Source organism: Rhinoderma darwinii, chromosome 2 (assembly GCF_050947455.1).
Source record: "Rhinoderma darwinii isolate aRhiDar2 chromosome 2, aRhiDar2.hap1, whole genome shotgun sequence".
In the NCBI taxonomy this organism is placed as follows: Eukaryota; Metazoa; Chordata; class Amphibia; order Anura; family Rhinodermatidae; genus Rhinoderma; species Rhinoderma darwinii.
The window spans coordinates 207,546,883-207,574,134 of NC_134688.1; the positions used below are offsets into that span (position 1 = coordinate 207,546,883).

The 27,252-nt window shown below is 44.9% G+C and overlaps 1 protein-coding gene across 1 annotated transcript in view; it reads left to right on the top strand.

Annotated features, from left to right (window-relative positions):
- The window catches only part of IMPG2 (interphotoreceptor matrix proteoglycan 2), a 91,542-nt gene that overhangs the window by 44,561 nt on the left and 19,729 nt on the right, over positions 1-27,252 (top strand). The window contains exons 6-7 of the mRNA XM_075851117.1: positions 14,447-14,479; positions 26,929-26,978. Coding sequence (XP_075707232.1) covers positions 14,447-14,479; positions 26,929-26,978 — 83 coding nt within the window. The remainder of the gene's footprint in view (positions 1-14,446; positions 14,480-26,928; positions 26,979-27,252) is intronic.

Consider the following 27,252-nt stretch of genomic DNA (forward strand, 5'->3'; position numbering starts at 1 on the left):
TGGCTCAGGGCTGACATCATCTGCTCTCTCTGCTCTCCCCTCCCTTCCATATACCAGCAGGGAGGGGGTTACACAGCAGAGCAAGCTGAATAAGAGTATAGATTAGGGAGGAGAGCACCCATGGCAGAATCTGCAGGGGGACTCACACACTTCTCAGCCTCATTATCTAGCAGCACAAGAGAGAAGAGATCCCTCATGGGCTGTATTAGAAGGGGACAGCAGAGCAGGAATGAAACTAGTGAATACAGCAGCATCCTGGACTCACAGACCTCATATTCTGCACATATTACTGGGAGAGACACACCACATGTGAAAAGTCTGATAGTGGGAGCAGGTTGTAAACTGCATATCAGGGGGTTGTAAAATTAATGAAAGAAAGCCTTTAAGGGGCACCGTTGCCATGATGGCGGAAAAAATTGCAGCCATCATCCATAATGTATAATGTATATATATATATATATATATATATATATATATATATATATATATTGAGAATGCCCTCATTGAGTGGGTGAAATGTTGCGCTATTGTAAACACTGGGTAAATAAAACGTTTTCTGTCCCGATCTCATTGGAGTGCTGCATTTTTATATATATATATATATATATATATATATATATATATACATATACACACACACACACTCACACACACACACACACACACACACACACACACACACACTTATATATACACATATAATATATGCACACTGTACATACACTGTTCAGCTATAACATAAAAACACGCTGTACATACACTGTTCAGCCATAGCATAAAAACCAATGGCAGGTGAGGTGTATAACATTAATCATCTCGTTACATTGGCACCTCTCAAGGGGTGGGATATATAAGGCAAGAAGTGAATAGTCAGTCCTTGAAGTTAAAGCTGTAAAAATGGGACAGTGTAAAAATATGAGCGACTTTAAAAAGGGCCAAATTGTGATGGCTAAACAACTGGGTCAGAGTATCTTTAACCCCTTCCCGCCGCAGCTCATTTTCAAATTTTCATTTTAGTTTTTTCCTCCCCACTTCCAAAAGACATAACTTCTTTATTTTTCCATCGATATAGTCCTATGAGGCCTCATGCACACGACCGTAAAAACTCCCGTTATTACGGGTCATAATTACGACCCGTAATAACGGGCTCATAGACTTCTATTGGCCACGGGTACCTTCCCGTTTTCTTACGGGAAGGTGCCCGTGCCGTTGAAAAAGATAGAACATGTCCTATTTCAGGCCGTGATAACGGCATGGACAGTCCATAGAAGTCTATGGAGCTCCCGTAATGACGGGTGGCTACATGTGTGCACCCGTCATTACGGCAGCGTTGCTAAGCGACGTCAGTAAATAGTCACTGTCCAGGGAGCTGAAAGAGTTAACTGATCGGCAGTAACTCTTTCAGCACCCTGGACAGTGACTACCGATCAGAATAAAGAGCAACCTGTAAAAAATAAAAATAAAAGACGTTCATACTTACCGAGAACTTCCTGCTTCCTCCAGTCCGGTCTCCCGGCCGTTGCCTTGGTGACGCGTCCCTCTCGACATCCGGCCCGACGTCCTGGCCGTCCCTGGATGACGTTTCAGCCCATGTGACCGCTGCAGCCAATCACAGGTCAATCACAGGCTGCAGCGGTCACATGGACTGCCGCGTCATCCAGGGATGTCGGGCTGGATGTGAAGAGAGGGACGCGTCACCAAGACAACGGCCGGGTAAGTATGAATTTCTTTAACTTTTATTACAGAAAGGGCTGTCCCTTCTCTCTATCCTGCACTGATAGAGAGAAGGGGCTGCCGATTAGTGCAGTGCTATTTTGCCGCCAAAAACGTGCCCGTAAATACGGGTGGAATACGGGTGACACCGGACCCATATTTACGGGCACGGGTCCGTAAATACTGGTGCAAAACGGGTCGAATACGTGTGACACCGGACCCGTATTTACGCCAGTATTTACGGGTGGGAAAAAATACGGTCGTGTGCATGAGGCCTGAGTGCTTGATTTTTTCTGGATGAATTGTAGTTTTTCGTAGCACCATTTATTTTATCGTATAATGTACTAGGAATCAGGAAAAAAAATATTTGTGGGGTAGAAAATGAAAAAAACAGCGATTCCTCTATGTTTTTTTGCGCGCCGTTTTTACGGAATTCACTGTGCAATTAAAACAACATGTTAACTTTATTCTGTGGGTCAATACGATTATGGCGATATGGCGATTAAGTGGTATGAGCGATTATTTTTTTGCGGGATAAGCTGTCGTTTTTAATAATACCATTTTGGTGTACATGCGATGTTTTGATCACTTTTTATTTTATTTTTTATAGGAGATGAGGTGACCAAAAAAATAGAGATTCTGGCATTTACAATTGTTTTTTTACGGCGTTCACCGTGCGGGTAAAATAATGATATATTGTAAAAGTTCAGACTTTTACGGACGCGGCGATACCAATTATGTTTTTATTTACTATTCTCTAGGGGGAAAATGGGAAAAGGTTTTTTTTTTTAACTTGTAATTTTTTTTTTAAACTCATTTTTACTTTTTTTTATTAGTCCCCCTAGGGGACTTCAACCAGCGATCGTTAGATCGCTTGTACGATATACTGCAATACTAATGTATTGCAGTATATCGTGACTCTGACAGGCAACTATTAAGCCCTTAAACTATTAATAGGTGCACAAAGATGGCGGACCTGGGGTGCTTTATTAGGCCCCCAGGCAGCCATAGCAACTATCGCCCCCCCCCCCGAGATTGCATAGCGAGGGGCGCGATGAGCTTTTAGAGGGGGTCGCCCACTATTTCTAACGATTTAAATGCTGCGGTCGCTATTGACCGCAGCATTTAACGAGTTAAACGAGTGGGAACGCGCACGAGCGCGATGCCGCTCGTTACTCTGAAGTGTCGGCTGTAACAAACAGCCGACACCGGCATCGTATGGAGCGGGTTCACTACGTGACCCCTTTCCATACTTCCCCTACCCGACTTGGCGTATGGATACGTCAAATGTCGGGAAGGGGTTAAAATGGCAGTGTTGAGATTGTTAATACAATCTCAGTATGCAGTGGTTACTACCTACCAAAAGTGGTCCAAGGAAGGACAACCAGTGAACTGGCAACAATGATATGGGTGCTGAAGATTTATTGGTGTGTGTTGGGAGCAAAAGCTAGCCCAATGCCACAGAAGATGTATTATAGCACAAATTGCTGAAAAAGTTAACACTGGCTTTGTTACAAAAGTGTCAGAACACACAGTGCATGGCAGCTTGCAGCGTTTGGGGCTGCATAGGCGCAGACTGGTCATTGACCATTCTGAACCCTGTCCACCTATAAAAGCACCTACAATGGGCATGTGAGCATCAGAACTGGACCATGGAGTAGTGGAAGAAAGTGGTCAAGTCTGATGAATCATGATTTCTTTTACATCATGTGGATGGTGAGGTGTGTGTGCTTCGCTGACCTGGGGAAGAGATGGCATGAGGATGTACTATGGGAAAGAAGTCAACCCGATTGGAAGCAGTGTGATACTTTGGGCAATGTTCTGCTGGGAAGTCTTGGGTTCTGACGTTCACGTGGTTGTTACTTTGACACTTACCACCTACTTAAACAGTATTGTAGACCAAATACACTTCTTCATGGCAATGGTATTGCCTAATGACAGTGGCCTTTTTCAGCAGGGAATGGACCCTGCCACAGTACCAAAATTGTTCAGAAATGGTTTGAGGATCATGACAAAGTATTTAAGGTGTTGACTTGGCCTCCAAATTCCTAATACATCAATCAGATCGAGCATGTGCAGAATGTAATTGAAAAATAAGTCTGATCCATGGAGGCCCTGCATCACAACTTACAGGTATTAAAGAATCTGCTGCTAACGTCTTGGTGCCAGTTACCACATCTCATCTGCACTAGTCTTGTAGAGTCCAAAGCTGTTTTGGGGCCACAAGGTAGACCTACACAATATTATGCAGGTGTTTTTTGTCACGATCTGTGGGTATGTGGACCCACTGGGCTGTTCCGTCGTAACGGGATAGCACCTGGCCACACAGTGTACCAAGTAAAGTCTATAGTCCGAGTAAGGGTACCTATAGTAGTTCAGACAATAGCGATGGTTAGGCTCGGATGGGACCTTAACGGCAGACACAAGGCGTGGTGCAACACAGCAGACGTGATCGGTGACACAACACAACTCCAACTCTCTAAGGTACAGGAATAAGGTAGCACGGGATACAGGATACAGGAAGCAGGAATGGGAACACTGGGAACTGGAAAACACTAAGGGACCATTTGCAAGACTAACACGGGTAAACACAATAACACTCAGGCAATGAGTGAAGGAGCAGGGCCCTTCTTATTGTCCACGGTGATTAGACAATTTTAAACATGTGTGCGCACTGGCCCTTTAAGGTGGGGACTGAACTCGCGCGCACACCGTAGTGGTCACTGCAGGCCAGGACGGCTGCATGTGCTAGCATCTCCGGGAAGGAAGGCGTCAACAGGATGAGAAGAGTCTGCGGCCGCGGACGTTACAGTATCCCCCCTCTTATGCCCCCTCTTCTTGGGACCAGAGCGAGAGAGGAACTTATTCACAAGGGTAGGAGCATTGAGGTTCTCATCTGGCTTCCAGGACATCTCTTCTGGACCAAACCCCTTCAAATCTACCAAATAAATAGTTCTTCCTCCCACTTTTTTTGTGTCCAAGATATCCTTAACCTCGAATGAATCTAATGAACTGCTGGGGCCAACTGCAGGACTAGGAGTCTTTGTGTACCGGTTCAGGACCACAGGCTTCAGGAAGGAGACATGAAAGGAGTTGGGGATCTTGAGGGTGGGAGGCATCTGAAGCTTGTAGGAGACAGGGTTGATCTGCTGTAGGATCTTGAAGGATCCGAGGAACCTGGGAGCAAACTTGTATGACGGCACCCTCAGTCGGATATTCCTAGAGGACAGCCAGACCTTGGTACCCTGGAAGAAACTGAGGAGGCTCTCTTCTCCTTTTGTCTGCCTTTCGTTTCATGCGGTCGACCACCAGCAGAATAAAGGTTCGGGTTTGCTGCCAGATCTGCAGTAAGTCCCTCAATGCAGAGTCAGCTGCGGGCACCTGGGACGTAGCTGACATCGGGAGAGGAATTTGTGGGTGTTGGCTGTAAACAATGAAGAACAGTGTGGCAACGGTGGACTCGCTTGTGTGGTTGTTATAGGAGAACTCGGCCCAAGGAAGAAAATGCATCCAGTCATCATGCTGCCTGGAGATGAAGTGTCGTAAATAGTTCTCCATGATTTTATTGATCCTCTTGACTTGACCATTGGACTGGGGATGGTAGGCTGAGGAAAAGTCCAACTTCACATCAAGGAGTTTACAGAGGGCGTTCCAGAACTTTGAGGTAAACTGGACCCCCCCGATCAGACACAATATGCAGAGGTAAGCCATGCAGGCAGAAGATATGGTGGATGAAGAGGTTGGCCAGTTGAGAAGCCGAGAAGAAGAGCTAGGCTGGTCAGCGGAACAAAATGAGCCATTTTTGAGAATCGATCCACCACCACTCAGACCGTACTGCATTCAGCAGTGGGAGGCAGATCCGTGACAAAGTCCATTGCTATATTCTGCCAGGGAGCATTGGGCACCGGCAGCGGCTGTAGCAGGCCTGCAGGCTTGGAGTGAGCAACCTTGTTAACCGCGCACACCGTGCAGGACGAGACAAAGTCCATGGTGTCTTTGGGCAGTGTGGGCCACCAAAAATGATGGGCAATCAAGTCTAAGGTTTTACAGGCACCCACGTGAGGAGCTGTGTCCGCCCGGCGTACAAAAGTACTTCCCGGAGGAATGTCTCTAACTTGCAGGGGGTTGACAGAGACAATGTAGGACAGATCAATGCTGTTTTGCGGAGACTCCATGGTGTCCCCAGTCTCGAATGACATGGAGAAGGTATCGGCCCTCACTTTTTTTGTCGGCAGGACGGTAGTGGAGCTCAAACTGGAACAGGACAAAGAACAGAGACCACCTGGCTTGTCGAGGGTTCAGCCGTTGGGCCGACTGGAGATAGGTGAGGTTCTTGTGGTCGGTAAATATCAGAATAGGGTGAGCTGTGCCCTCCAGTAGATGTCTCCACTCCTCCAGAGCCAAAATTATGGCCAGTAGCTCCCGATCCCCAATCGAGTAGTTACGCTCTGCGGAAGAGAAAAGTTTAGAATAATAGCCACATACCACTGCCTTGCCTTTGGGACCTCTCTGGAACAAAAGTGCGGCTGCACCAACCGAGGAGGCGTCCACCTCCAAAGAAAACTGTCACGACACATCAGGATGATGGAGGGTTGAGGCTGACGTGAAGGCACTCTTCAGGCTATTAATCTCAGATTCTGCCTCTGGAATCCACACCTTGGAGTTCATGCCCTTTTTGGTGAGGGTAGAGATGGGTGCTGTCAGTGAAGAGAAGTTTGGGATGAACTGCCGGTAGAAATTGGCGAATCCCAGAAAGCGCTGTATGGACCTTAAGCATTGAGGGCGTGGTCATTCCAGGACGGACTTTACCTTCTCAGAATCCATCTTGAGACCTTGATCCGAGATGATGTAGCCCAGGAAGTGTTGAGAATTTCTCTCAATCACAAACTTCTCCAGCTTGGCATATAAGCGATTCTCCCTTAATCGCAGCAGAACTTGACGAACGTGTCTCTGATGAGTCGTCGGGTCAGGAGAAAAGATCAAGTTTTCATCGAGGTAGACCACGACACAGACATAGAGGAGATCTCGAAAGATGTCGTTGACAAACTCTTGGAAGACCGCGGGAGCGTTACACAGGCCGAAGGGCATTACCAGGTATTCATAGTGCACATCTCGGGTGTTGAATGACGTCTTCCATTTGTCACCCTGGCGGATCCGGATTAAGTTGTAAGCCCCACAGTAGGTCTAGCTTGGAAAAAAATCTTGGCTCCTCGTATGCGGTCGGACAGTTCAGAGATTAGTGGCAATGGATATCTGTTCTTGACCGTGATTTGATTGAGACCCCTGTAGTCGATGCAAGGTCGAAGAGATCCATCTTTCTTTTTGACAAAGAACCCCGCCCTGGTCGGGGAGGAGGACTTTTGTATAAGACCCCTCTCCAAATTCTCCTGGATATAAGCGAATATAGACTGGGTCTCTGGCAAGGTGAGAGGGTAAAACCGTCCATGAGGAGGGGACACATCAGGAACCAGTTCAATGGGGCAGTTATATGCCCAATGTGGGGGCAGCGTCTTAACCTCCTTCTTGCTGAAGACATCTGCAAACTGTGAGTAGTGAGGGAGTAATCCTGCTAACGACCCAGGGAGAGGAGGTTGGGCCAGATGGTTGAGACACTTGGGGCCCCACTGGAGAACCTCACCGGAATTCCAGTCCAGGACTGGGGCATGTAGTCAAAGCCAAGGCAGACCCAGCAGCACAGCGTTGACAGCCCTTGGCAGGACGAGGAAAGAAATTAGCTCTGAGTGAAGAGCTCCAACTTGGAACCTCAGCGGTTTGGTCTTAGATACGACTGGATTGGGCAGAGGCAGACCGTTCACTGAGGCAACAGCCAAAGACGTCTCCAGGGGAACTGTGGGCAACTGGAGGAGATCCACTAGGTCCCTCTGGATAAAATTGGCTGCGGATCCAGAGTCCAGATAGGCATAGCCCTGGTGGGTCTTCCCGCCGGACACTATGGTCACGGGGATGGACAGTTTTGAGGAGAGTTTTTTTTTATCCAGCGCTGTATCGCCTAAAGTTGTCTCCCAAACTAATCCTAGGCATTGGAATTTCTTTGGCTTTTGAGGGCACAGACGCACAACATGGCCACTGGGACCGCAATACAGACAAAGTCCCGAAGTGCGTCTGCGTTGTTTCTCCTGGACTGATAACTTAAACCGGTCCACCTGTATAGGCTCCTCAAGTGGGCCAACTGGCGAGGGCAACAGGGATTGCTGGAAAATGGGGGCCAGCCTAGGCAGTCCTCTCTCCCGACGGACCTCTTGAGATCGTTCCTGGAGCCTCATGTCAACCCAGGTGGCAAGCAAGATGAGGTCATCCAGGGTAGATGGCAGATCACGAGCGGCAAGTTCGTCCTTGATCTCGGATGACAGTCCCTGCCAGAATGTAGCCACCAAGGCCTCGTTGTTCCACAACATCTCTCCTGCCAGGGTGCGAAAGTGAATGGCATACTCGCCCACGGAAGTATCTCCCTGGCGAAGGTTCAGCAGGGAGGCAGCTGCTGACTAGACCCGTCCAGGCTCCTCAAATACAGTGTGAAATGTGCCGTAGGAACCCCTGGAAGTCACGGGTCTCTGGTCCCTGACGCCCGAGTTGGGATTTGCCCATGCTAGGGCTTTGCCAGTAAGGAGAGACGATGAAAGCAACCCTTGCGCCGCCAGTAGAAAATGCATTGACATACAGGCTGAAGTGGATCTGGCACTGGTTCAGAAATCCCCTGCAGGTCCTTACATCTCCATCATAGCGATGAGCTAGTGGCAGAGAAAATTGGTGGTCAACACTGCCAGGAGGTGTAGTCAGGGGGTCAGTACTGCCAGGAGGTGTAGTAGGAGGAACAGCAGAGGCAATAGGAGCAGATGCCGGGGGAACTGCAGCTTGGGTATCCAGCCGATGTGCAATAATGTTCAACGCCTGGAGGAGTTGGTTCTGTCGAGACCGGAGGTCTAGCATATCCGCCCACATCACTTGTGACGTCATCATAGTCTTGGGTTGACCAGCGGTGTCCATGGCCTGAGCGTACTGTCACGATCTGTGGGTATGTGGACCCACTGGGCCGTACCGCTGTAGCGGGATAGCAGCTGGCCACACAGTGTACCAAGTAAAGTCTATAGTCTGAGTAAGGGTACCTGTGATAGTTCAGACAGTAGCGATGGTTAGGGTTGGATGGGACCTTGGCAGCAGACACCAGGCGTTGTGTAACACAGCAGACATAATTGGTGGCACAACGCGACTCCAACTCTCTAAGGTACAGGAACGAGTTAGCACCAGATACAAGATACAGGTAGCAGGAACGGGAACACTGGGAACTGGAAAGCACTAATGGACCATTTGCAAGACTAACACGGTTAAACACAACAATGCTCAGGCAATGAGTGAAGGGGCAGGGCCCTTCTTATAGTCCAGGGTGATTAGAAAATTCTAAACATGTGTGCGCGCTGGCCCTTTAAGGCGGGGTCTGAACTCGCACCCTAGTGGTCACTGCAAGCCAGGACGGACGCATGTGCTGGCATTTCCGGGAAGGAAGGCATCGGCAGGATGAGAGGAATCTGCGGCCCAGACGTCACAGTTTTAATGTTATGGCTGATTTATATATGCATGTATATATATATATATATATATACACACACACACACACACACACACACACACACACACACACACACACACATATACACACAGTGGATATAGACAGTCTACACACCCCAGTTAAAATGCCAGGTTTTTGTCATGTCCAAAAATCAGTACAAGATGAATAATTTCAGAACTTTTTCCATCTTTAATGTGACCCATAATCTGTACAATTCCGTTCAAAATCATTAAAGGGGAAAAATAAAATAACAAAACTACAATAATGTGGTTGCATAAGTGAGAATACCCTCTTATATTTGGGGATGTGTTTGTTTTCAGAATTAGCCAATCACATTTAAACTCATATTTAATAGTAGTCAGTACACAGCTGCCATTATTTAAAATGATTCTGAGTAACCCCATATAAAGTTCAGCTGTTCTATTAGGATTTTGCTGAAATTTTGTTTGTTGCATGTGACAGCAAAAGCCATGGTCCGTAAAGAGCTTACAAACACATCAAAGGGATCTGATTGTTGAAAGACATCAGTCAGGAGAAGGGTACCAAAGAATTTTCAAGGCATTAGCTATACCATGGAACACAGTGAAGACGGCCATCAAGAAGTGGATTACATTTGGCACAACAGTGACATTACCAAGAACTGGTCGACCCTCAAAACTTGATGAAAAGACAAGACAAGGCTACCAAGAGGCCTAGTGGAACATTAAAGGAGTTGCAGGACTTTCTGGCAGGTACTGGTTGTGTAGTGCATGTGACAACAATCTCCCGTTTTCTTCATATGTCTGGGCTGTGGGGTAGGGTGGCAAGACGGAAGCCTTTTCAAAGACAAAGAAAAAAACGGCTATGTTTTGCAAAGACCTACATAAAGTCTGCCAAAAGCATGTGGGAAAATGTGTTATTGTCTGATGAGACGAAGGTTGAACTTTTTGGCCATAATTCCAAAAGGTATGTTTGGCGCGAAGCCAACACTGCACATCACCAAAAGAACACCATACCCACAGTGAAGTATGGTGGAGGCAGCTGCTTTGGAGCTGTTTTTCTGCAGCTGGGGCTTTAGTCAAGGTGGAGGGAATTATGAACAGTTCCAAATATCAGGCAATATTGGCACAAAACCTGCAGGCCTTTTCTAAAAAGCTGAAGATGAAGAGGAATTTCACCTTTCAGCACGACAACGACCCAAAGCTTACCTCCAAACCAACAAAAGGATGGCTTCACCAGAAGAAGATCATAGTTTTGGAATGGCCCAGCCAGAGCCCAGACCTGAATCCCATTGAAAATCTGTGGGGTGACCTGAAGAGGGCTGTACACTGGAGATGTTCTCGCAATCTGACAGATTTGGAGCGCTTTTGCAAGGAAGAGTGGGCAACAATTGCCAAGACAAGATATGCCAGGCTGATAGACTTCTACCCAAAAAGACTGAATGCTGTCATAAAGTCAAAGGGTAATTCAACAAAGTATTAGTTTAAGGGAGTGCATATTTATGCAACCACATTATTTTTGTTCTTTATTTTTATTTTTTCACCCTAAAAGATTTCAGTTTGTTTTTCAATACAATTGTGCAGATTAGATTATAGGTGACATTAAAGGTGGAAAAAGTTCTGAAATCATTCATCTTGGACTGTTTTTGTAACATGACAAAAACCCGGCATTTTAGCAGGGGTGTGTAGACTTTTTATATGCACTGTATATCAATTTATTTGAGGTTTCAATGTCTTTAAAAGACATTTGTAAAAAAAAATTAAAAAAAATAAAAAAATTTTCATATACAAAGTCCTGAGATCATCCATAGCCTGTACAGAAGGGCATTATTAAGTCTGTGTCTACGTTATACACTTACCTTGTTAGGTGCAATAAGCAACGCAATACTTCACTGTGCTTATTTGTACAATTAAAGCAGATTAATGTTGAACGCAATATAAGCATTTATGAACTGATTACAACCAGGACAAACATGACTGTTATTGGACACTGAGAAAGCTTTGTCATGGTGCTCATTTCAGCAGCTCAACTCTCTCTACCCCTTTGAAAATAAGAACACTTGTCCTTCACAATGGATGACCCAAACCATTCTAAAAAGTCTGGGGTATTAAAGGTTTTTAGGTCCTGGAATTATCTTTCACTATACATTTAAATGAGTGGTCTACCTATAGGTGCTTCATATCCACAACAAAGCTTAATTATTATTTTTTTATTTATTAATATCAGTAATTTGGTAGCTAATTCAACTCAAGTATCTAATGTCTAACATTAATTGGCACTGACAAATTCTACCCATCAGGAGGAGATGAATAAGATTGGACTAAATTTCTAGCAACAGCACCACTCTTGCCCATGGGCTGTGTCTGGTATTTCAGCTCAGGTCTAGTCAAGTAAACAGGGATGAACTGCAATTCCAGATGCAGCCCATTCACATTGTTTCTGGAAAAACAGCATAAGTTTTTTTTTATCTCACAAACTGTTAGGCTTTATTCAGACGAACGTAAAATACGAGCGTGCAACGCGCGTGATTTTCTCGCGCGTTGGCCGGACCTATATTAGTCTATGGGGCCGTGCAGACATGTGCGTGGTTTTTGCGCAGCGTTGCTCCGTTGCCAAAAAGGCACGACATGTCCGTTGATTCAGCGTTTTCAACGCATCACGCACCCATTGAAGTCAATGGGTGCGTGAAAACAACGCAGGGCACACGGAAGCACCTCCGTACGCACAGCGTTTTTCACGCAACACTTGTTAAGTCTATGTAAATGAGTTGAGCAGACTAGACAAAACAACTACAAACCAGGAAGTGGCTTTTCACTTTCTGAGCACACTCCACCCTCCGTTGTTTTGACGCGCGTAAAAAACGCATGCCATACGCGCGTTAAATACGCTATCACGCTGCCCAAACGGATGCCACACGCAACTCCAACGCAACCGAAACGGCGCGTTTTTCACGCGCGCAAAAACGCAACGTTCGTGTGAATCCAGCCTAAAGGTGGAGTATTACTAGTGATTAAAAATTAATAGCTTACTCTCACCAGTATTCCCTATATTTATCTGAACCATTCTGTCTATTATAGAGAACATATGTGATGGAACGGTGGCAAATTAAATTAAATTCTACAGAGCATGTCAAATGAGAGATTGATCAGACTCTAAATGTATGCAACTAAGGCCTTACATACATTGCCACATTATGGATTTAATGCTGTATGGGCGCGTAATATGACATCCATAGTCTGCTATGGACCTATACTATCCATGTGCCCCTTTTTGTATATTGTCGCATGCTCCATTACTTGTCATATTACCGAGTAGAATACAGTGCTTTATGGAGGCACTATATGGCTGCACAGCAAAAGCTTTAGGGATACCATGTGTCCAACCATAAACAGTCCGTGCACATGGCATTGCTGTGTGCATGAGCCCTAAATTAGGTAACACAAAACTAATTTGTTGCTTATTAGCAGACGTAACATTTCATCACAATGTAGCATTTTGTAGCGGTGTTGAAAAATAGTTGCATAATGATTAATTAGGTTAATAAGTCTATCTGAAAAATGTCTTTAAATCAGCTGAAAAGACGCCTAATGTTTATTTAGGGAAGCTACGTCAGAATAAATGCCAAGAGCATGAAATTACAAAATTAAGGTGAAGAGATCAGGCCATTTACCTTTTCAATCGAATAAAGATATGAAACGATTTATAAGTTGTAATTGTGTTGTTATTATTAGTATTGTTATTATAATAGTAGCAGTAGTATTAGGATTTATAGTTAGATAAATGAGATAATGTAATAATTAATCTGAATCTATAATAAGTCTGGTTAATAGTTAGTAATATACTATACAAAACTGACTTGATGAAATGACAATATCAATATAAACTATTATGACATATGAGTTGTATCTTGTTGGAGTAGTGGGTCGTAAATGAGCAACCACAAAGCCCCCAAAACTGGCGTTAATACAGTGATCTAAAATGAGAGAAACCGCCTCTATCTCCCTGCTTATAGTCAATCAGCTTAACAGTGAATTCTCTGAACATTGCAGAGCAGGATGATAGGCAGAGGTTTCCTAACACCACGCCTATTTTGATTCAGTCTTTAGGTGAATAATTGTTAAAACCTTAAAGGGGTTGTCCATGCACGGACAACTGATGACTGACAACCGGACCCTGCACCAATCAGCTCCTCCGGCTGCCTCCAGGCACCGGATGTCCATTCCGGAAGCAGATGCTACGGTCACGGAATAGCAGTCGAGTGGTGATTAGGAGCAGAGTTGCTGTTCTGCAGCACGGCCGCTATGTAGTAGTCGGAGCCATCTGCTTCCGACTCAGAATACTGCAAACCATGCATAAAATCCGATGCCCGGAGGCAGCCAGAGCTGCTGATCGGTGCAGGGTCCAGGTGTCGGACCCACACCTATTATATACTGATGACCTATCCTGTGGCTGGGTCATCAGTTGTCCGTGAGTGGACAACCCTTTTAAGAGAGTCCACGCTCACATGAAGCCACTGTTCTGTTTTTTTTTTCTCATAGTCCACAGTTAATGTGATATTGATATTAGGTATGATGCCAAAGCATTTAAAAAAAAAATTGTATCACATACAAAAATAAAGTTTTCTTTATTAAAGAGGGGCAACGTTTTGGCAACCTATGATATTTGTCTTTGACAGTGAGATGTCATTGCTTCCAAGGAAGAATTAGCTACATCATTGAGGCACCATACAGTGGCCCACAGATGTGCCTACTGGGCTGTAATACAGACCCAAAACCACTCCACGTCCCAACATGCAGGGTCCGTGTTTGGTGGCATGAGCCCTTAACTTTGCCTTGTTGCTATTTAAAATTCTCAAAAAAACTCTGATCTACAGCCCATCCTGATGTGACTGGGGACATCTACATTTATTTGCATCTATGTCCATGAAATTAGACACCAATTAGATTTATCACATTGCTGCTGTCAAAGGCTTTCATCAAATCATTTATTATGGTATCCATCGTGATAGATTAGCTGTTAAAGCTGCATTTGTTAAATATACAGTACAGTATATATTGATCAGTTAGATGGATGTGGATAAGACGCTTACAATTTGTTAGCATTGAATTCCAAACATGTTGCTGCCTCTTCAAGTTTAGTCCTTTTTATCTTACTTTGAATACCGTTCAGAAAAGACATTGCCCAATGGCTACATCTGTGCAGGTAAGAAGCAGCTATAGTTCTTAGCAAGCAAGAAATAATCTTGTGAAATCCTAGTTTGCTTTGCTTTTCGAAGATATATCTTTTGGTTTGCAAAAAAAATAAAAAATACTTTGTAACATTTTGCACATAGTTATTGGACCATAAAGACTATAAAAGTGATATACAAACATAAAATCATATGTTTCCTTGATTGTAAGGCTGGAGCTACACAGTGATTACACAGTGATGTTTGACTGTGACCAAAGTCACACGTCAAAGTTGAAACTTTGTTGTAAAATTTTTATTTTGTCTCAAACTGAAGTTCCGTGCTAGAAGTGTTGACTCACACATGTGTCCCATTACAATGAAAAAATTTGACACTCCAAAGTTTAACTTATCTGCAAATAAAGGGCTTATTCAGATGAGTCTGTTTCATGGTCATGTGTTGTCCGTGTGTCCAACAGATTACACACGGACTTATTAAATTTAATAGATCTAGTCATCGATGGTCCATGCAAAAATATCGCTGCATCCACTACTTTCATCCATTTTGCATCCTAGACTGAAGTCAATGGGGACACAAAAAACTACGGACATAATCTATGTGTGGTCCGTTTTTGATGGATGTGTCAGTTTTTGATGGATTTGATGGAATTCGAACAAGGAAATAGCAGTAGTAGATGTCTGTGGACAAGAAAAATGGATGACATACGGAAGTAAAGAAATTAACACAGAACGCAGATGGATAGATGAAAAACGTTGTTATTTGCAGACGCAAAATGGACAGACTTGTATGAATAAGCCCTAAATTTGATCAGATGTCACAGATGCATATAACAATAGTGTAACTCATTGCATATCTGAATGCTTCTTTCGCTTAGCCCAAGTTTTACTCTTTTTAAGATTTATTTCATATAGAATTATCTTATATTGCATAAAGAACAAATGTCACAACAATAATCATTTGTAGTTGAAATAATAAACTCTGTCTTAAAGGGACACTCTGGCGAAAACCAAACTTTCCCATGTGTACCATTATGTCTACCACCTATTATATTTCTTGCTGCTTCTATCCCTATATATCAGACTGGGATGGTTGCTTAGCAGCAGTGAGAATTAGGCTCGGTGACACAATTTCCCTACTTCAGGCTATGTAGATCTATGTGTCACCCATCACAGGCTTCAGCAGTTCCTGTTCCACACTAGTTTTGCGCAGGGGTTGGGGGGGGGGGGGGGGCAGCTGATTTTTAAACACCTAAGTTTGTTTGCACACAAACTGGAATGCAGGGGCAGACACCGACAGCAGAGGGCCACTTTGCAAGAACAGTAAATGGGCCCTTGCTCTCTAATAGCTCATCATACAGCACCCCCTTATGTCGCTCTAACAATCAGTGGCGGATTAAGTAGACCATAGGCTCTGGGCTGTTACCCAAACTTGGGCACCCCTTCTCTACCGCCACCATGCCGTGCCGTAACTATTGTTAACACTATCTTATTGTACAAGCATTAACTAATGGGTGTTACGATTCCCCTTGTCAGGGCTGTGTCCCTACAATACTGACAGTCTCCAAACATCGCTGACAGTATCACACTGTGTAGGTGTCACGGCTGTGGGGTATGTGCAACCACTGGCTCTCTCCGGCGTAGCAGAGTAGCAGCTGGCCAAACAAGAGTCAATGATAGTCTTTAGGACAAGAGTACCTGGGTAGAAGACTTGTGTTGGACTATCGGAAGCTTGGCTTGTGCCGGACTATCGGAGGCAGACTTATGCTGGACAACAGGACTTGACTTGGATACAGGACAGGGATACAGAAGTCGTATGCTGGACAACAGAACACTTGACTTGGTACGGACACTTGACTTGGCACGGACACTTGACTTGGCGCGGACACTTGACTTGGCACAGAAACTTGGCACGGACACTTGACACAGATGTATTGTAGTCGTCTGAACCCTCGGGCTGGCACAGGCACCGGACACAGATGGTGTACTCGACTAAGACACTAGACTTCGCACTGGAACTAAACACAATCACTGGATACGGGATACAGGATATGGAAAAACAGGATACAGCTAAAGAACCATATGCAGGACAAACATGGGTAGACACAACAATCCTCAGACAAGGTGGAGGTGGGTGGAGACCTTTTTAAAGTCCAGGGTGAGCTTGGATTGGGCAGGGACTTGAGTGCACGGTGGCTCATTAAGACTGGGAACGAGTGCACCCACGCATCCTAGGAGAAACAGCGGGGGAATGCAATCGCGTGTGCTGGCGTCTCTGTGGAGGGAGACGCTGGCATCTACTGAGTGTCCTGCGGTCGCGGCTGCCAGTTAGTAAGAAATCCCGTCCGTCAGCAACATTACTGCAGGGACACATCCTCCTAACATGGGGAATAGTAACAACCTTCAGTCCTGGACTATACTTTTTGTGAAATACAACGATTTCCTATAATAAACATGTCAGGAGAGGTGACAGATTCACTATAAATCCAGACCATGACCCATTTCTGCAGAATTTTCCACTCGGATGTCTTCGGCTCCTCACTTTTCCAACATTTCCACACCTATAAACACAGATAAAATTCTCATGGTGCCACACACTGTGCCCCTAAATATAATAATAACCATACACTGTGCTCCTGAATAAAATTCCATACACTGTGCCCTTGAATATAATTGTGTAAATCACCACATACACAGTTCCCCCTGTAGATAGCACCACACATAGCCCCCTGTAGATAGCAGCACACACACAGCCCCCCTGGAAATAGTGCCATACAGCCCCCCTGTAAATAGTGCCACCCAGCCCCCCTTAAAGATAGCCCCACACAGCTCCCTGTAGATAGTGCCACACACACCCCTCTGTAGATATCGCCACCCCCCTGTAGATAGCACCACCCCCTTGTAGATAGTGCCAAACAGTCCCCCCTGTAGATAGCACCACACAGCCCCCTGTAGATAGCACCACCCCCTTGTAGATAGCACCACACAGCCCCTCCCCCATAGATAGCGCCACACATCCCCTGTAGTAAGCACCACACAGCACCCTATGATTACTGCACACAGCCCCCCTGTAGATAGCGCCACACAGTCCCCTGTAGAAAGCGCCACACAGCCCCCCTGTAAAATGCGCCACCCCCTGTAGTTAGTGCCACACTTATCTGTCCCCGTTACAGCGTCGTCCTCTTCTCAGACGATGCAGGCCTGCTCTCTTCTGACCAGGCCACATCCAGCGGAGCGATGCAAGTGGCGCGATAACGTCATCGGTAAGATGTGGATCCAATTGAGTCCAGGGGCCTTCAGTTTTGTCACTGCAAAAACGTGACAAAACTGTGATGTGGTCTTTGTGGTCTTTGGGCGGCCATGAGCCCCCCTGGGAGCCTCGGACCCCAGGCAGCTGCCCATAACGGACCTATGGGGATCCGCCACTGCTAACAATACTATAGTAATGGTAATCTATGGACAGTAGGAAGACGAACGCTGCCTTAATGTGGCAGCGGGCTCTCTTACCTACTGGGCCCCTGCAGCTACACAGGTTGCATCAATGGTTTGTCTGCCCCTTCTATACTGACTGGGAACCTACTGGTTCAAAACACATAAGTAGTGCTGGCTTTTTCTATAATGTATACCAGCCAGCATAATTGAGATGTGTAAATTATAAAATACTAGCCATCAATTTACATGAGTTCTATACCCTAGCATTGTGGTCTGCAGTGGCAATCAGAATTTACATCTATTTGTAACAATAGTTGGCAATGGGGAATGTGCTACCGACTACAGAAGTAGAGTGTTGAATTTTATTTAATCTGATCAGGGATTGGTCCTGTTTTTACATTTACAATTATGTTGAGAGTCCATATTATATACTAAAAAAAAAATCACACAAAAAAGCCAAACTTACTGATACAAGGGGAGGCTCAATTGCCAGCTCCCAGCAGGATGCAGATAAGCACAATGCTACATGGAGGACAATTACACAGGTGCAAAATACTGATGAACAACCAATCTCACACCTAATATTCGTGAGGGGGGTGGGTGTTTAGTATTATCATTCCACATAGATAAAGTTTCTATAAGGCGAAATTCACACGAACGTGTGCGTTTTGCACGCGTTTCAGTTCACGTGTCATAAGTGTTTGGTGCGTGGCTGCGTGATTTTCACGCATATGCTATCCTTATGACAGGCAGTTTTGATGCTTAGAAACTGCAATGAATGTGGTGCTTTTTTTTTTCCTTCATCTATTTAACAACTGTAGCGCAAATCACGAGCGGCACACGGAAGTGCATCCGTGTGCCGTGAGCGGTTTTCACGCACCCATTGACTTCGATGGGTGCGTGCAGGGCTGCCATCAGGAATTTCTGGGCCCCATACTGCCAATGAGTCTGGGCCCCCGCCCCCCTCGTTATTAGGAGGGGGGGGGTGAAATGTAAAGGAGCGGAGCAGGGCAGAGACAGGAGGTGGGTGTCGGAGTGCAAAGGGGAGAGACTAAGTGCCAGGGCTGGGAGAACTGAAGGTAGCAGTGGTAGCCAAGGGGGAGACGCAACCTAACAGGGGCTCTGTGGAGTGACAGGGAAGAGGTGTGTGTGTGTGTGTGTGTGTGTGTGTAGAATCTGTCAGGGTGTAGGAGGGAAATATAAACAAAAATCATTGCACTGAAGCCCTATACACAGCAGAGTCACTCACCAAAATGTAGTCCCTAAGATCTCCCACCGCCACAGGCATGTCTGGATGATGCTTTTGCATTCTCTTCACACGCTGCACACACGTTATCTGTGTAAAAACCACACAACAAAATTAATTCAGACACCAAACCAGAAAAAAATTCAGATCCTAGACCAGACCTGTTAGGTAATTCAGACACCTTTCCACCAGACCCCTACCTGTGGCCAGAGTTTAGCATTTAGACTTTTATCTACAGGGGGGCTGTGTCTGGAGCTATCTACAGGGGGCAGTGTGTGGAACTATCTACAGGGGGGGGTTGTGTGGCACTATCTACAGGGCGGTGTGTGTGGCACTATCTACTGGGGGGTGTGTGTGGTACTATCTACAGGGGGGGTGTGTGGCACTATCTACAGGGGGTGTGAACGCTATTTACAGGGGTTGTGTGTGGCGCTATCTACAGGGGGCTGTGTGTGGCGCTATCTGCAGGGGAGGTGTGTGGCACTATCTACAGGGGGGTGTGTGGCACTATCTACAGGGGTGTGTGTGGCACTATGTACTGGGGTGTGTGTGGCGCTATGTACAGGCGGGTGTGTGTGGCGCTATCTACAGGGGGCTGTGTGTGGTGCTATCTACAGGGGTGGGTGTGGCGCTATCTACAGGGTGGGTGTGGCGCTATCTACATGGGATTGTGTGGTGCCATCTACAGGGGGCAGTGTGTGGCACTATCTACAGGGGAGTGTGTGTGTGTGGCGCTATCTACAGGGGGTATGTTTGGCGCTAACTACAGGGGAGTGTGTGGCACTCTCTACAGGGGATTCCAGTCCAGGAGGAGACCCTGACCTCACTGTCCATATATGGACAGTGACCTCAGGGGCTACCTCTAGGAGAGGAATCCCCGGCCAGAGTGTCGGCAACTCTCTGGCCGGGGATTCCGCTCCTGGATGGGTGAATGGCAGAGCAGGAAGCTGATACTTTCCTGCTCTGAATATGGCAGTGGCTGAGACACGTCTGGGACAGTAATTTGCCGGGACTGCATCTGTAGATTCAGGACAGTCCCTGCAAATTCAGGACTGTTGCTAACTTTGCCTCCGGTATAAGCTTTCTCCCCCTGCCCAGGTATACTCTCTCCTTCCTCTACCCCTCCCCATGTATAATTTCTCCCATCCCTTCAGATATCATCACTTTTCACCCAATTATTACCCCCCCCCCCCATTGTATAATACCTCCTCCGGTGGAGGGATGTCACGATACCAGAATTTGGACTTCGGTACCGATGCTTTGTGTAGTATTGCGATTTCGATAACAAAGCGATACTTTGCCAACAGTAATAAAAAAACAAAACAGTTCTTCCATTTCTGATGTGAGGCGCGGGGTGCGAGGTGTGATGGTAAATTTAACCTCCATGTGCCTCACATTAATAGTAATTAACCCCATCATGTTCCTCAATTATAATGGGTTAATGTGTAAGGTACATGATGGGGTTAATTACTATTAATGTGAGGCACATGGAGGTTAAATTCATCACACCTCGTGCCCCACATTATTAAGTGAAAGAAGTTTTTATTTTATTTTTTACAGCGTACACATCATAAATGACGCAAAAAAATTGTTGTGCAGGTTATTACGGCCGCGCCAATACTGAATGTGTGTATATTTTATGTATTGAGACTTATTTTAATGTGTTTTGTAAAAAAGGTGTATGTGTATATTTTTTTTATTTAACATTACTTTATGTTTTTACTTTATTTTTTAAACTTTAATGTACTGGTATATATCTATATACGGATAGTACACAGGCAGTTGTTAGGACAGACCTGAGTATGCCCTAACAGGAAATATGGTAGGACAGTCCTGGGGTCCTTCATTGGACCCTGGCTGTCTGCCCATATATGGTATGTCCCTCAATCGCGTCACAGGGATTCCTGCGACGCGATCCAAGGGGCATCCCCCCTTCTTATTTTCCCCTGAATGCTGCAGTCAGCTTTGATCGCAGCATTCAGGGGAATAGCGGAGGAGATGAGAGGTTTCTTTGATCTCTGCCTTTATAGAGTGGGACTGTGGCTGTGTAATACAACCATTGCCCCGCCCCGCACGCGGTCAGCACGAGGTGATGCGGGCGGCGCTGCACTAATGAGCGGGGGTTCAGGCACTGAAGACAGAACATGTGGGGGTGTTTTGTAGTGCGCCCGCCATGTTCTGTTTTCAGTGCCGCCGCTCATTAGTGCAGCGCTGGCCGCATTGCATCATCCTTGCGGCGCGCACATGTCAGGACTCTGGAGCGGGGCCGTAACTGTATCACACAGCCGCAGCTCCGCTCTCATACATTCATGTATTACAATATTGAGCTGTGCGGCCGCACAGCTTAGTATCGAAATACATGAAATAACGGTATCGAACCGTTTGGGGGTGCACGGTATCGAAACCGTATCAAAGTTTTGATGCATCGTGCATCCCTACTCAAGTGCCATCCTCCCTCCATTATTATCTCCTTCCCACTCTAGCATAATTTCCCTCCCTACCCAATGCCATCTCCCTGCCCCATTATCATCTCCCTGCCCCCATTATCATCTCCCTGCCCCATTATCATCTCCCTGCCCCATTATCATCTCACTGCCCCATTATCATCTCCCTGCCCCCATTATCATCTCCCTGCCCCCATTATCATCTAACTCTACCCCCATTATCATCTCCCTGTCCCCATTATCATCTCCCTGCCCCATTATCATCTCCCTGCCCCCATTATCATCTCCCTGCCCCCATTATCATCTCCCTGCCCCCATTATCATCTCCCTGCCCCATTATCATCTCCCTGCCCCCATTATCATCTCCCTGCCCCCATTATCATCTCCCTGCCCCCATTATCATCTCCCTGCCCCATTATCATCTCCCTGCCCCCATTATCATCTAACTCTACCCCCATTATCATCTCCCTGTCCCCATTATCATCTCCCTGCCCCCATTATCATCTCCCTGCCCCCATTATCATCTCCCTGCCCCCATTATCATCTCCCTGCCCCCATTATCATCTCCCTGCCCCCATTATCATCTCCCTGCCCCCATTATCATCTCCCTGCCCCCATTATTATCTCCCTGCCCCCATTATCATCTCTCTGCCCCCATTATCATCTCCCTGCCCCCATTATCATCTCCCTGCCCCCATTATCATCTCCCTGCCCCCATTATCATCTCCCTGCCCCATTATCATCTCCCTGCACCATTATCATCTCCCTGCCCCATTATCATCTCCCTGCACCATTATCATCTCCCTGCCCCCATTATCATCTAACTCTACCCCCTCCCCATAGAAAGCAAAAATCTTCCCCACGTCTGTATTCGTTTACACTGCAGCATAGGATTGTATCACTCAGCTCTACAACGGCTCTTTTCTCCTGTCCTGTGTAAACAGAGGGAGAAGACAGGTTTATTGCCACATGTTACACAGGACGGGAGATAAGAGCCGCAGAGCTGATACAATCCTACACTGCAGTGTTAACATAATACAGACGTGGGTAAGATATTTACTTTCTATGGGGGCAGGAGGAGATCTTTTCAGGAGGCTCCGGGCAGCAGCAGCCGGACACAGACATAAGTTAGTACTCACTGTGTCTGAAGAAGAAGAAGACGACGACGACTGCTGCTGCTGCTGGACGTATCCTCCGAGGCTGAGCTCATAACTCCCGCTGCTGTGATGTCTCCTCCCCACACGCTGTCACGCTGTTGTGGAGGAGGAGGGGCGGGCACATCTCACTCTCCAGCGGGCCCTTACGGTTTCATTCTGATGTAATGAACGGGCCCCTGCTTCGTGATGGGACCTGTTCCTTTCACCGAAATGAAATCGTACGAGCCACACTGCCGTGAGTCTATTAATTCCAGCGGCAGAGTGCGGGCCCCTTTTTTTTTAATTTATGGCCGGGCCCCTCACTGCAGTACCCCCAGTACCCCCCTGATGGCGGCCCTGGGTGCGTGATGCGCGAAAAACGCTCAAGTACAGGACATGTGAGCTTTACGCAGTGGACACACGCTGCGTGAAAATCACGGACTGTCTGAACGGCCCCATTAAGTTACGTCCGTGCGACGTGTGTGATTTTCACACGTGTATCACGGATGTGAAACACGTTCGTGTAAATAAGGCCTAAGTGTGCCAGTCACACGGTTGCATGTAGTGCACCATGCTGGTTTGCAGCCTATTAATCACGCCCATACTATTAAATTAGGCAGGCTGCCCAGCATGGTCTAGGTGCACCCCTCTATATTATATACTTGTCAGCAGCATAAACTCTCATTTGCATAGTATTCAATAGAATATTTTCTAGGATTAAATATAGTGTCTTTCTTGAGCCACACGGGGATATATGGATGTCCTCTATTATCCTGTAGAGTTTGCAGACCAGCACGCATACTTACTGCAGCTGCTATGTGGCATTGAGTGCTGCTATTTAGCTTAAAGAGGCTCTGTCACCAGATTTTGCAACCCCTATCTCCTATTGCAGCAGATCGGCGCTGCAATGTAGATAAGAGTAACGTTTTGTTTTTTTAAAAACGAGCATTTTTGGCCAAGTTATGCAGGTAAGTAGCTACATCGACTTACCTGCAAACGCCGATGCTGCTGCAGAATCAACTGTAGCCTCTGGTGCCGATGTGTCCTCGCTCGTCCGACACGATGCAGGACCTGGGGCAGGAAGTGAGTGACATCACAGCGTGATCTCTCGAGAACACGCTGTGTGTCTGTGCACTGCCAGAAGCTGGGTGTTAACGAAGAGAAGTGGATGATGCTGATTCGTCAGCATCATACACTCCCATTCACAATGCCCAGCTAGTAAAAGAAGTAAAAACGCCCAGATGTACACACATAATACACGCCCACTTGTACTTTTACTTTAAACACGCCCAGTTGTACTTTAGAAAGCCTCATTTGCATAAATATAAAAATGGTCATAACTTGGCCAAAAATACTCGTTTTTAAAAAAACAAAACGTTACTCTTATCTACATTGCAGCGCCGGCCGATCTGCTGCAATAGGAGATAGGGGTTGCAAAATCTGGTGACATAGCCTCTTTAATGTTGACCTGCATAACCAAGTCCTTCTGCTGATTTTCCCAGTTGCGTTCCATTTATTGCGTAGACAACATTAGGGTATGTTCACACACAGTATTTTCAGGCGTAATTCGGGCGTTTTACGCCTCGAATTACGCCTGAAAAAACGGCTCCATTACGCCTACAAACATCTGCCCATTGCTTTCAATGGCAATTACGATGTTCTGTTCCCACGAGCCTTTAATTTACACGTCGCTGTCAAAATACGGCGCGTAAAATGAGGGCTCGTCAAAAGAAGTGCAGGACGCTTCTTGGTACGTTTTTGGAGGCATTTTTCATTGACTCTATTGAAAACACCTCCGAAAATGGCCGTAAAAAACGCAGCGAAAATCGCTAGTGGCTTAAAAAACGTCTGAAAATCAGGAGCTGTTTTCCCTTGAAAACAGCTCTGTATTTTCAGACGTTTTTGGTCACTGCGTGTGAACATACCCTTACTGTTACTGCGACCAAGATGCATTACTTTATATTTGACAACATAAACTTTTAAGAATTATACAATATTTTGCCACTTTTGTTTCATCTACAAGGTCATTAATGAGAATATTAAAAATAAGTTTGTCTAATATAGATATGTGATGTATGAATTAGTGGGAACCGAAGCTTACATTGTCTGGTTGTTGGCAGATTCCAAAGGCAGTTCATTCTCGGGGTAATGAAAGAGGGAGAACAAAAAGAACCGGTTGTCTTGGGTTTTTCCAGCTGATCCACTACTGCCTGCCATAGAGATTAGCGGCATAGGAGGTGTTGAACAGCCACTTACCTTTTTTTTTTTTACTAGGAATAACATTCACATTCAGCCAAGACAAATGCTATTGGGTTGGTCAGAGGATTTGGAGGAGCATTACAGATCATTAACATGATAGACAAATAGACAAATCAACCCTTGACCAACGCACTTGATTCCCAGACTGGGACATCATATAAGACAAATTCCACAGTTTTTCCTACAGTCTCCCTAGTAATGACTGAATCGTTAAACCTACTAAGCAAATTTCCGTTTTTAAACAACTTTTCATTTAGTGCAGTATTGGAAATATGTTGTCATTCTGGTATTTAAATATGTCATTGTTTTCAAGGGATAATTTATTTAAACTTCTATTTTATTCATTTTGTGTATCCATTCCAGGGGATTTTTTCCCATGCCATTGTCCAAAGTATTTTTGGCTTCAACAATCTTTGGCTTATTCCTCCTCGTATTCAGTGCTGCCATAGGTTTGCTATCAAATTATATGCAGATGATTTCTTAGGAATTGTACATAAGTGAAAGTATAAAATCAGTTTATAGAGTATAAAAACTGTTTATAGAGTGTACAGATTATGCAGTACTGTACTGTAGTAATGGCTGCACAGTTTTGAGACTTGATCACTTGCATCGAAGTGCAAGTTGAGTTAAAAGGATTATCTCATCAGAGACAACCCCTTTCAGATTGAATCTGCCTCAGCGTTGTCGGGGAAAACCACGGCCAGTAAGACATTTCTGCTGTATGAAATCAATGCAAGGCTCGAGTTCTCTAGAGCAGAAGCCACTTTTACAAAGCGGGCTCTCTGTCCATGATGTCCAAATGCCCTACTAGGACATATGGATATGGGTTGTCTTCATGAGACTTTCCCGTTAATATACGTTGTGTTGTTTATTCTTTTACTACCTTGACTGACTGATATGTTGTACTGACCTGAATGACTGGTAAATAGCCACCGCTAATCTTTATGACAGAAACATGGTGGAATTACGGTGATCTAGATGGAAATAATGGTAGCAATATTGTCATGCATTTTGTAAAACAAAATAAAAATAGATGGATCCTTTAAAAAGTACCATCTATTTCTATGGGTTTTATGTTTTTGTTTTATTTATTCAGCATAGCGCCAGCTTATTTAGCTTCACAGTATTATTATCACTTACATCAGCCTGGGCCCTCGGCATAATTTACCCTTTTCTTACACACTAGGGCTAATTTAATAGAAAGCCAGTTAGCCTATCACTATGTTTTTGGAGTTTGGGAGGGAAAAGGCGTACTGGAAGAAACCCACACAAACACTGGGAGAACATACATTTTTCTGCAGTGGTATCCATTTTTGCCAAAGTGACAACAATAAGTACAGCCATATTGGTTGTCACCTTTAAATGAGCTTTTTAGAAACCTAAAGGGAAATATCACTTCGTTATTGAAGCTGAGAAAATGACAGTTAACATCAGGGTTTGAGAAGTTACTTCAACGGTAACAACCAATATGGCTGCTTTTCTTAATGTCAGTTACAGTAAAATGTCAATAAGTAATTAAAACATAATGCAAAAACTTTGGCTATTACTCTAACTTCTAATTTGCCAATTTTTAACGATTTTATAAAATTCTTTTTAAAGGCAAAAATAGATTTACAATGTATTTTTATTATTTTTGAGTAAATTATTTTAATGTAGCAAAACCTCCCAAAACATGTTTTTGGGAGTCAGTTTATTTTCAATGGATTAAAAACAAATGGTGCCTTCTGACTCTCTCTGTGACAAGTCTGAAGATAGATTTCACCTTTCAGGCTGACATCTATATGGAAGCCAATTCACTTTGACACAATGCTTTAAAATAAAGAATGAAAAAACTGCTCTACTCACATATAAAATTGTAATAAATATCTGAATATCTTAATACATTATCATATGATGTGCTAACTGGATTCTGTTATTGATATTTTTACATCATTTTTTCATACTTTACAGTTCAGATGTAACATCAGTCCCTGCAATGATGGACACTACAACTGCTCGAGGTATTTATATGCCATTTGTTGATCAAACAATATGTTTTCATAGTTCAGATTTGGAAATGTTAGTTGTTTTAAGGTCCTTTATGTTAATGACTTGTGTTAAATGAATTTTTTTTCAAATATTGTCAATACTTAGCTGACCATATACTGTAAGCCTTTACAATTAATGTATTGAAATCACACAAGCCCCTAAAGCTAATTGCTATTTGGTTAATATGGATTACTGCACATCTTCACTTTTACATACTCAAACTTTCTGACCACATATCAACTCATT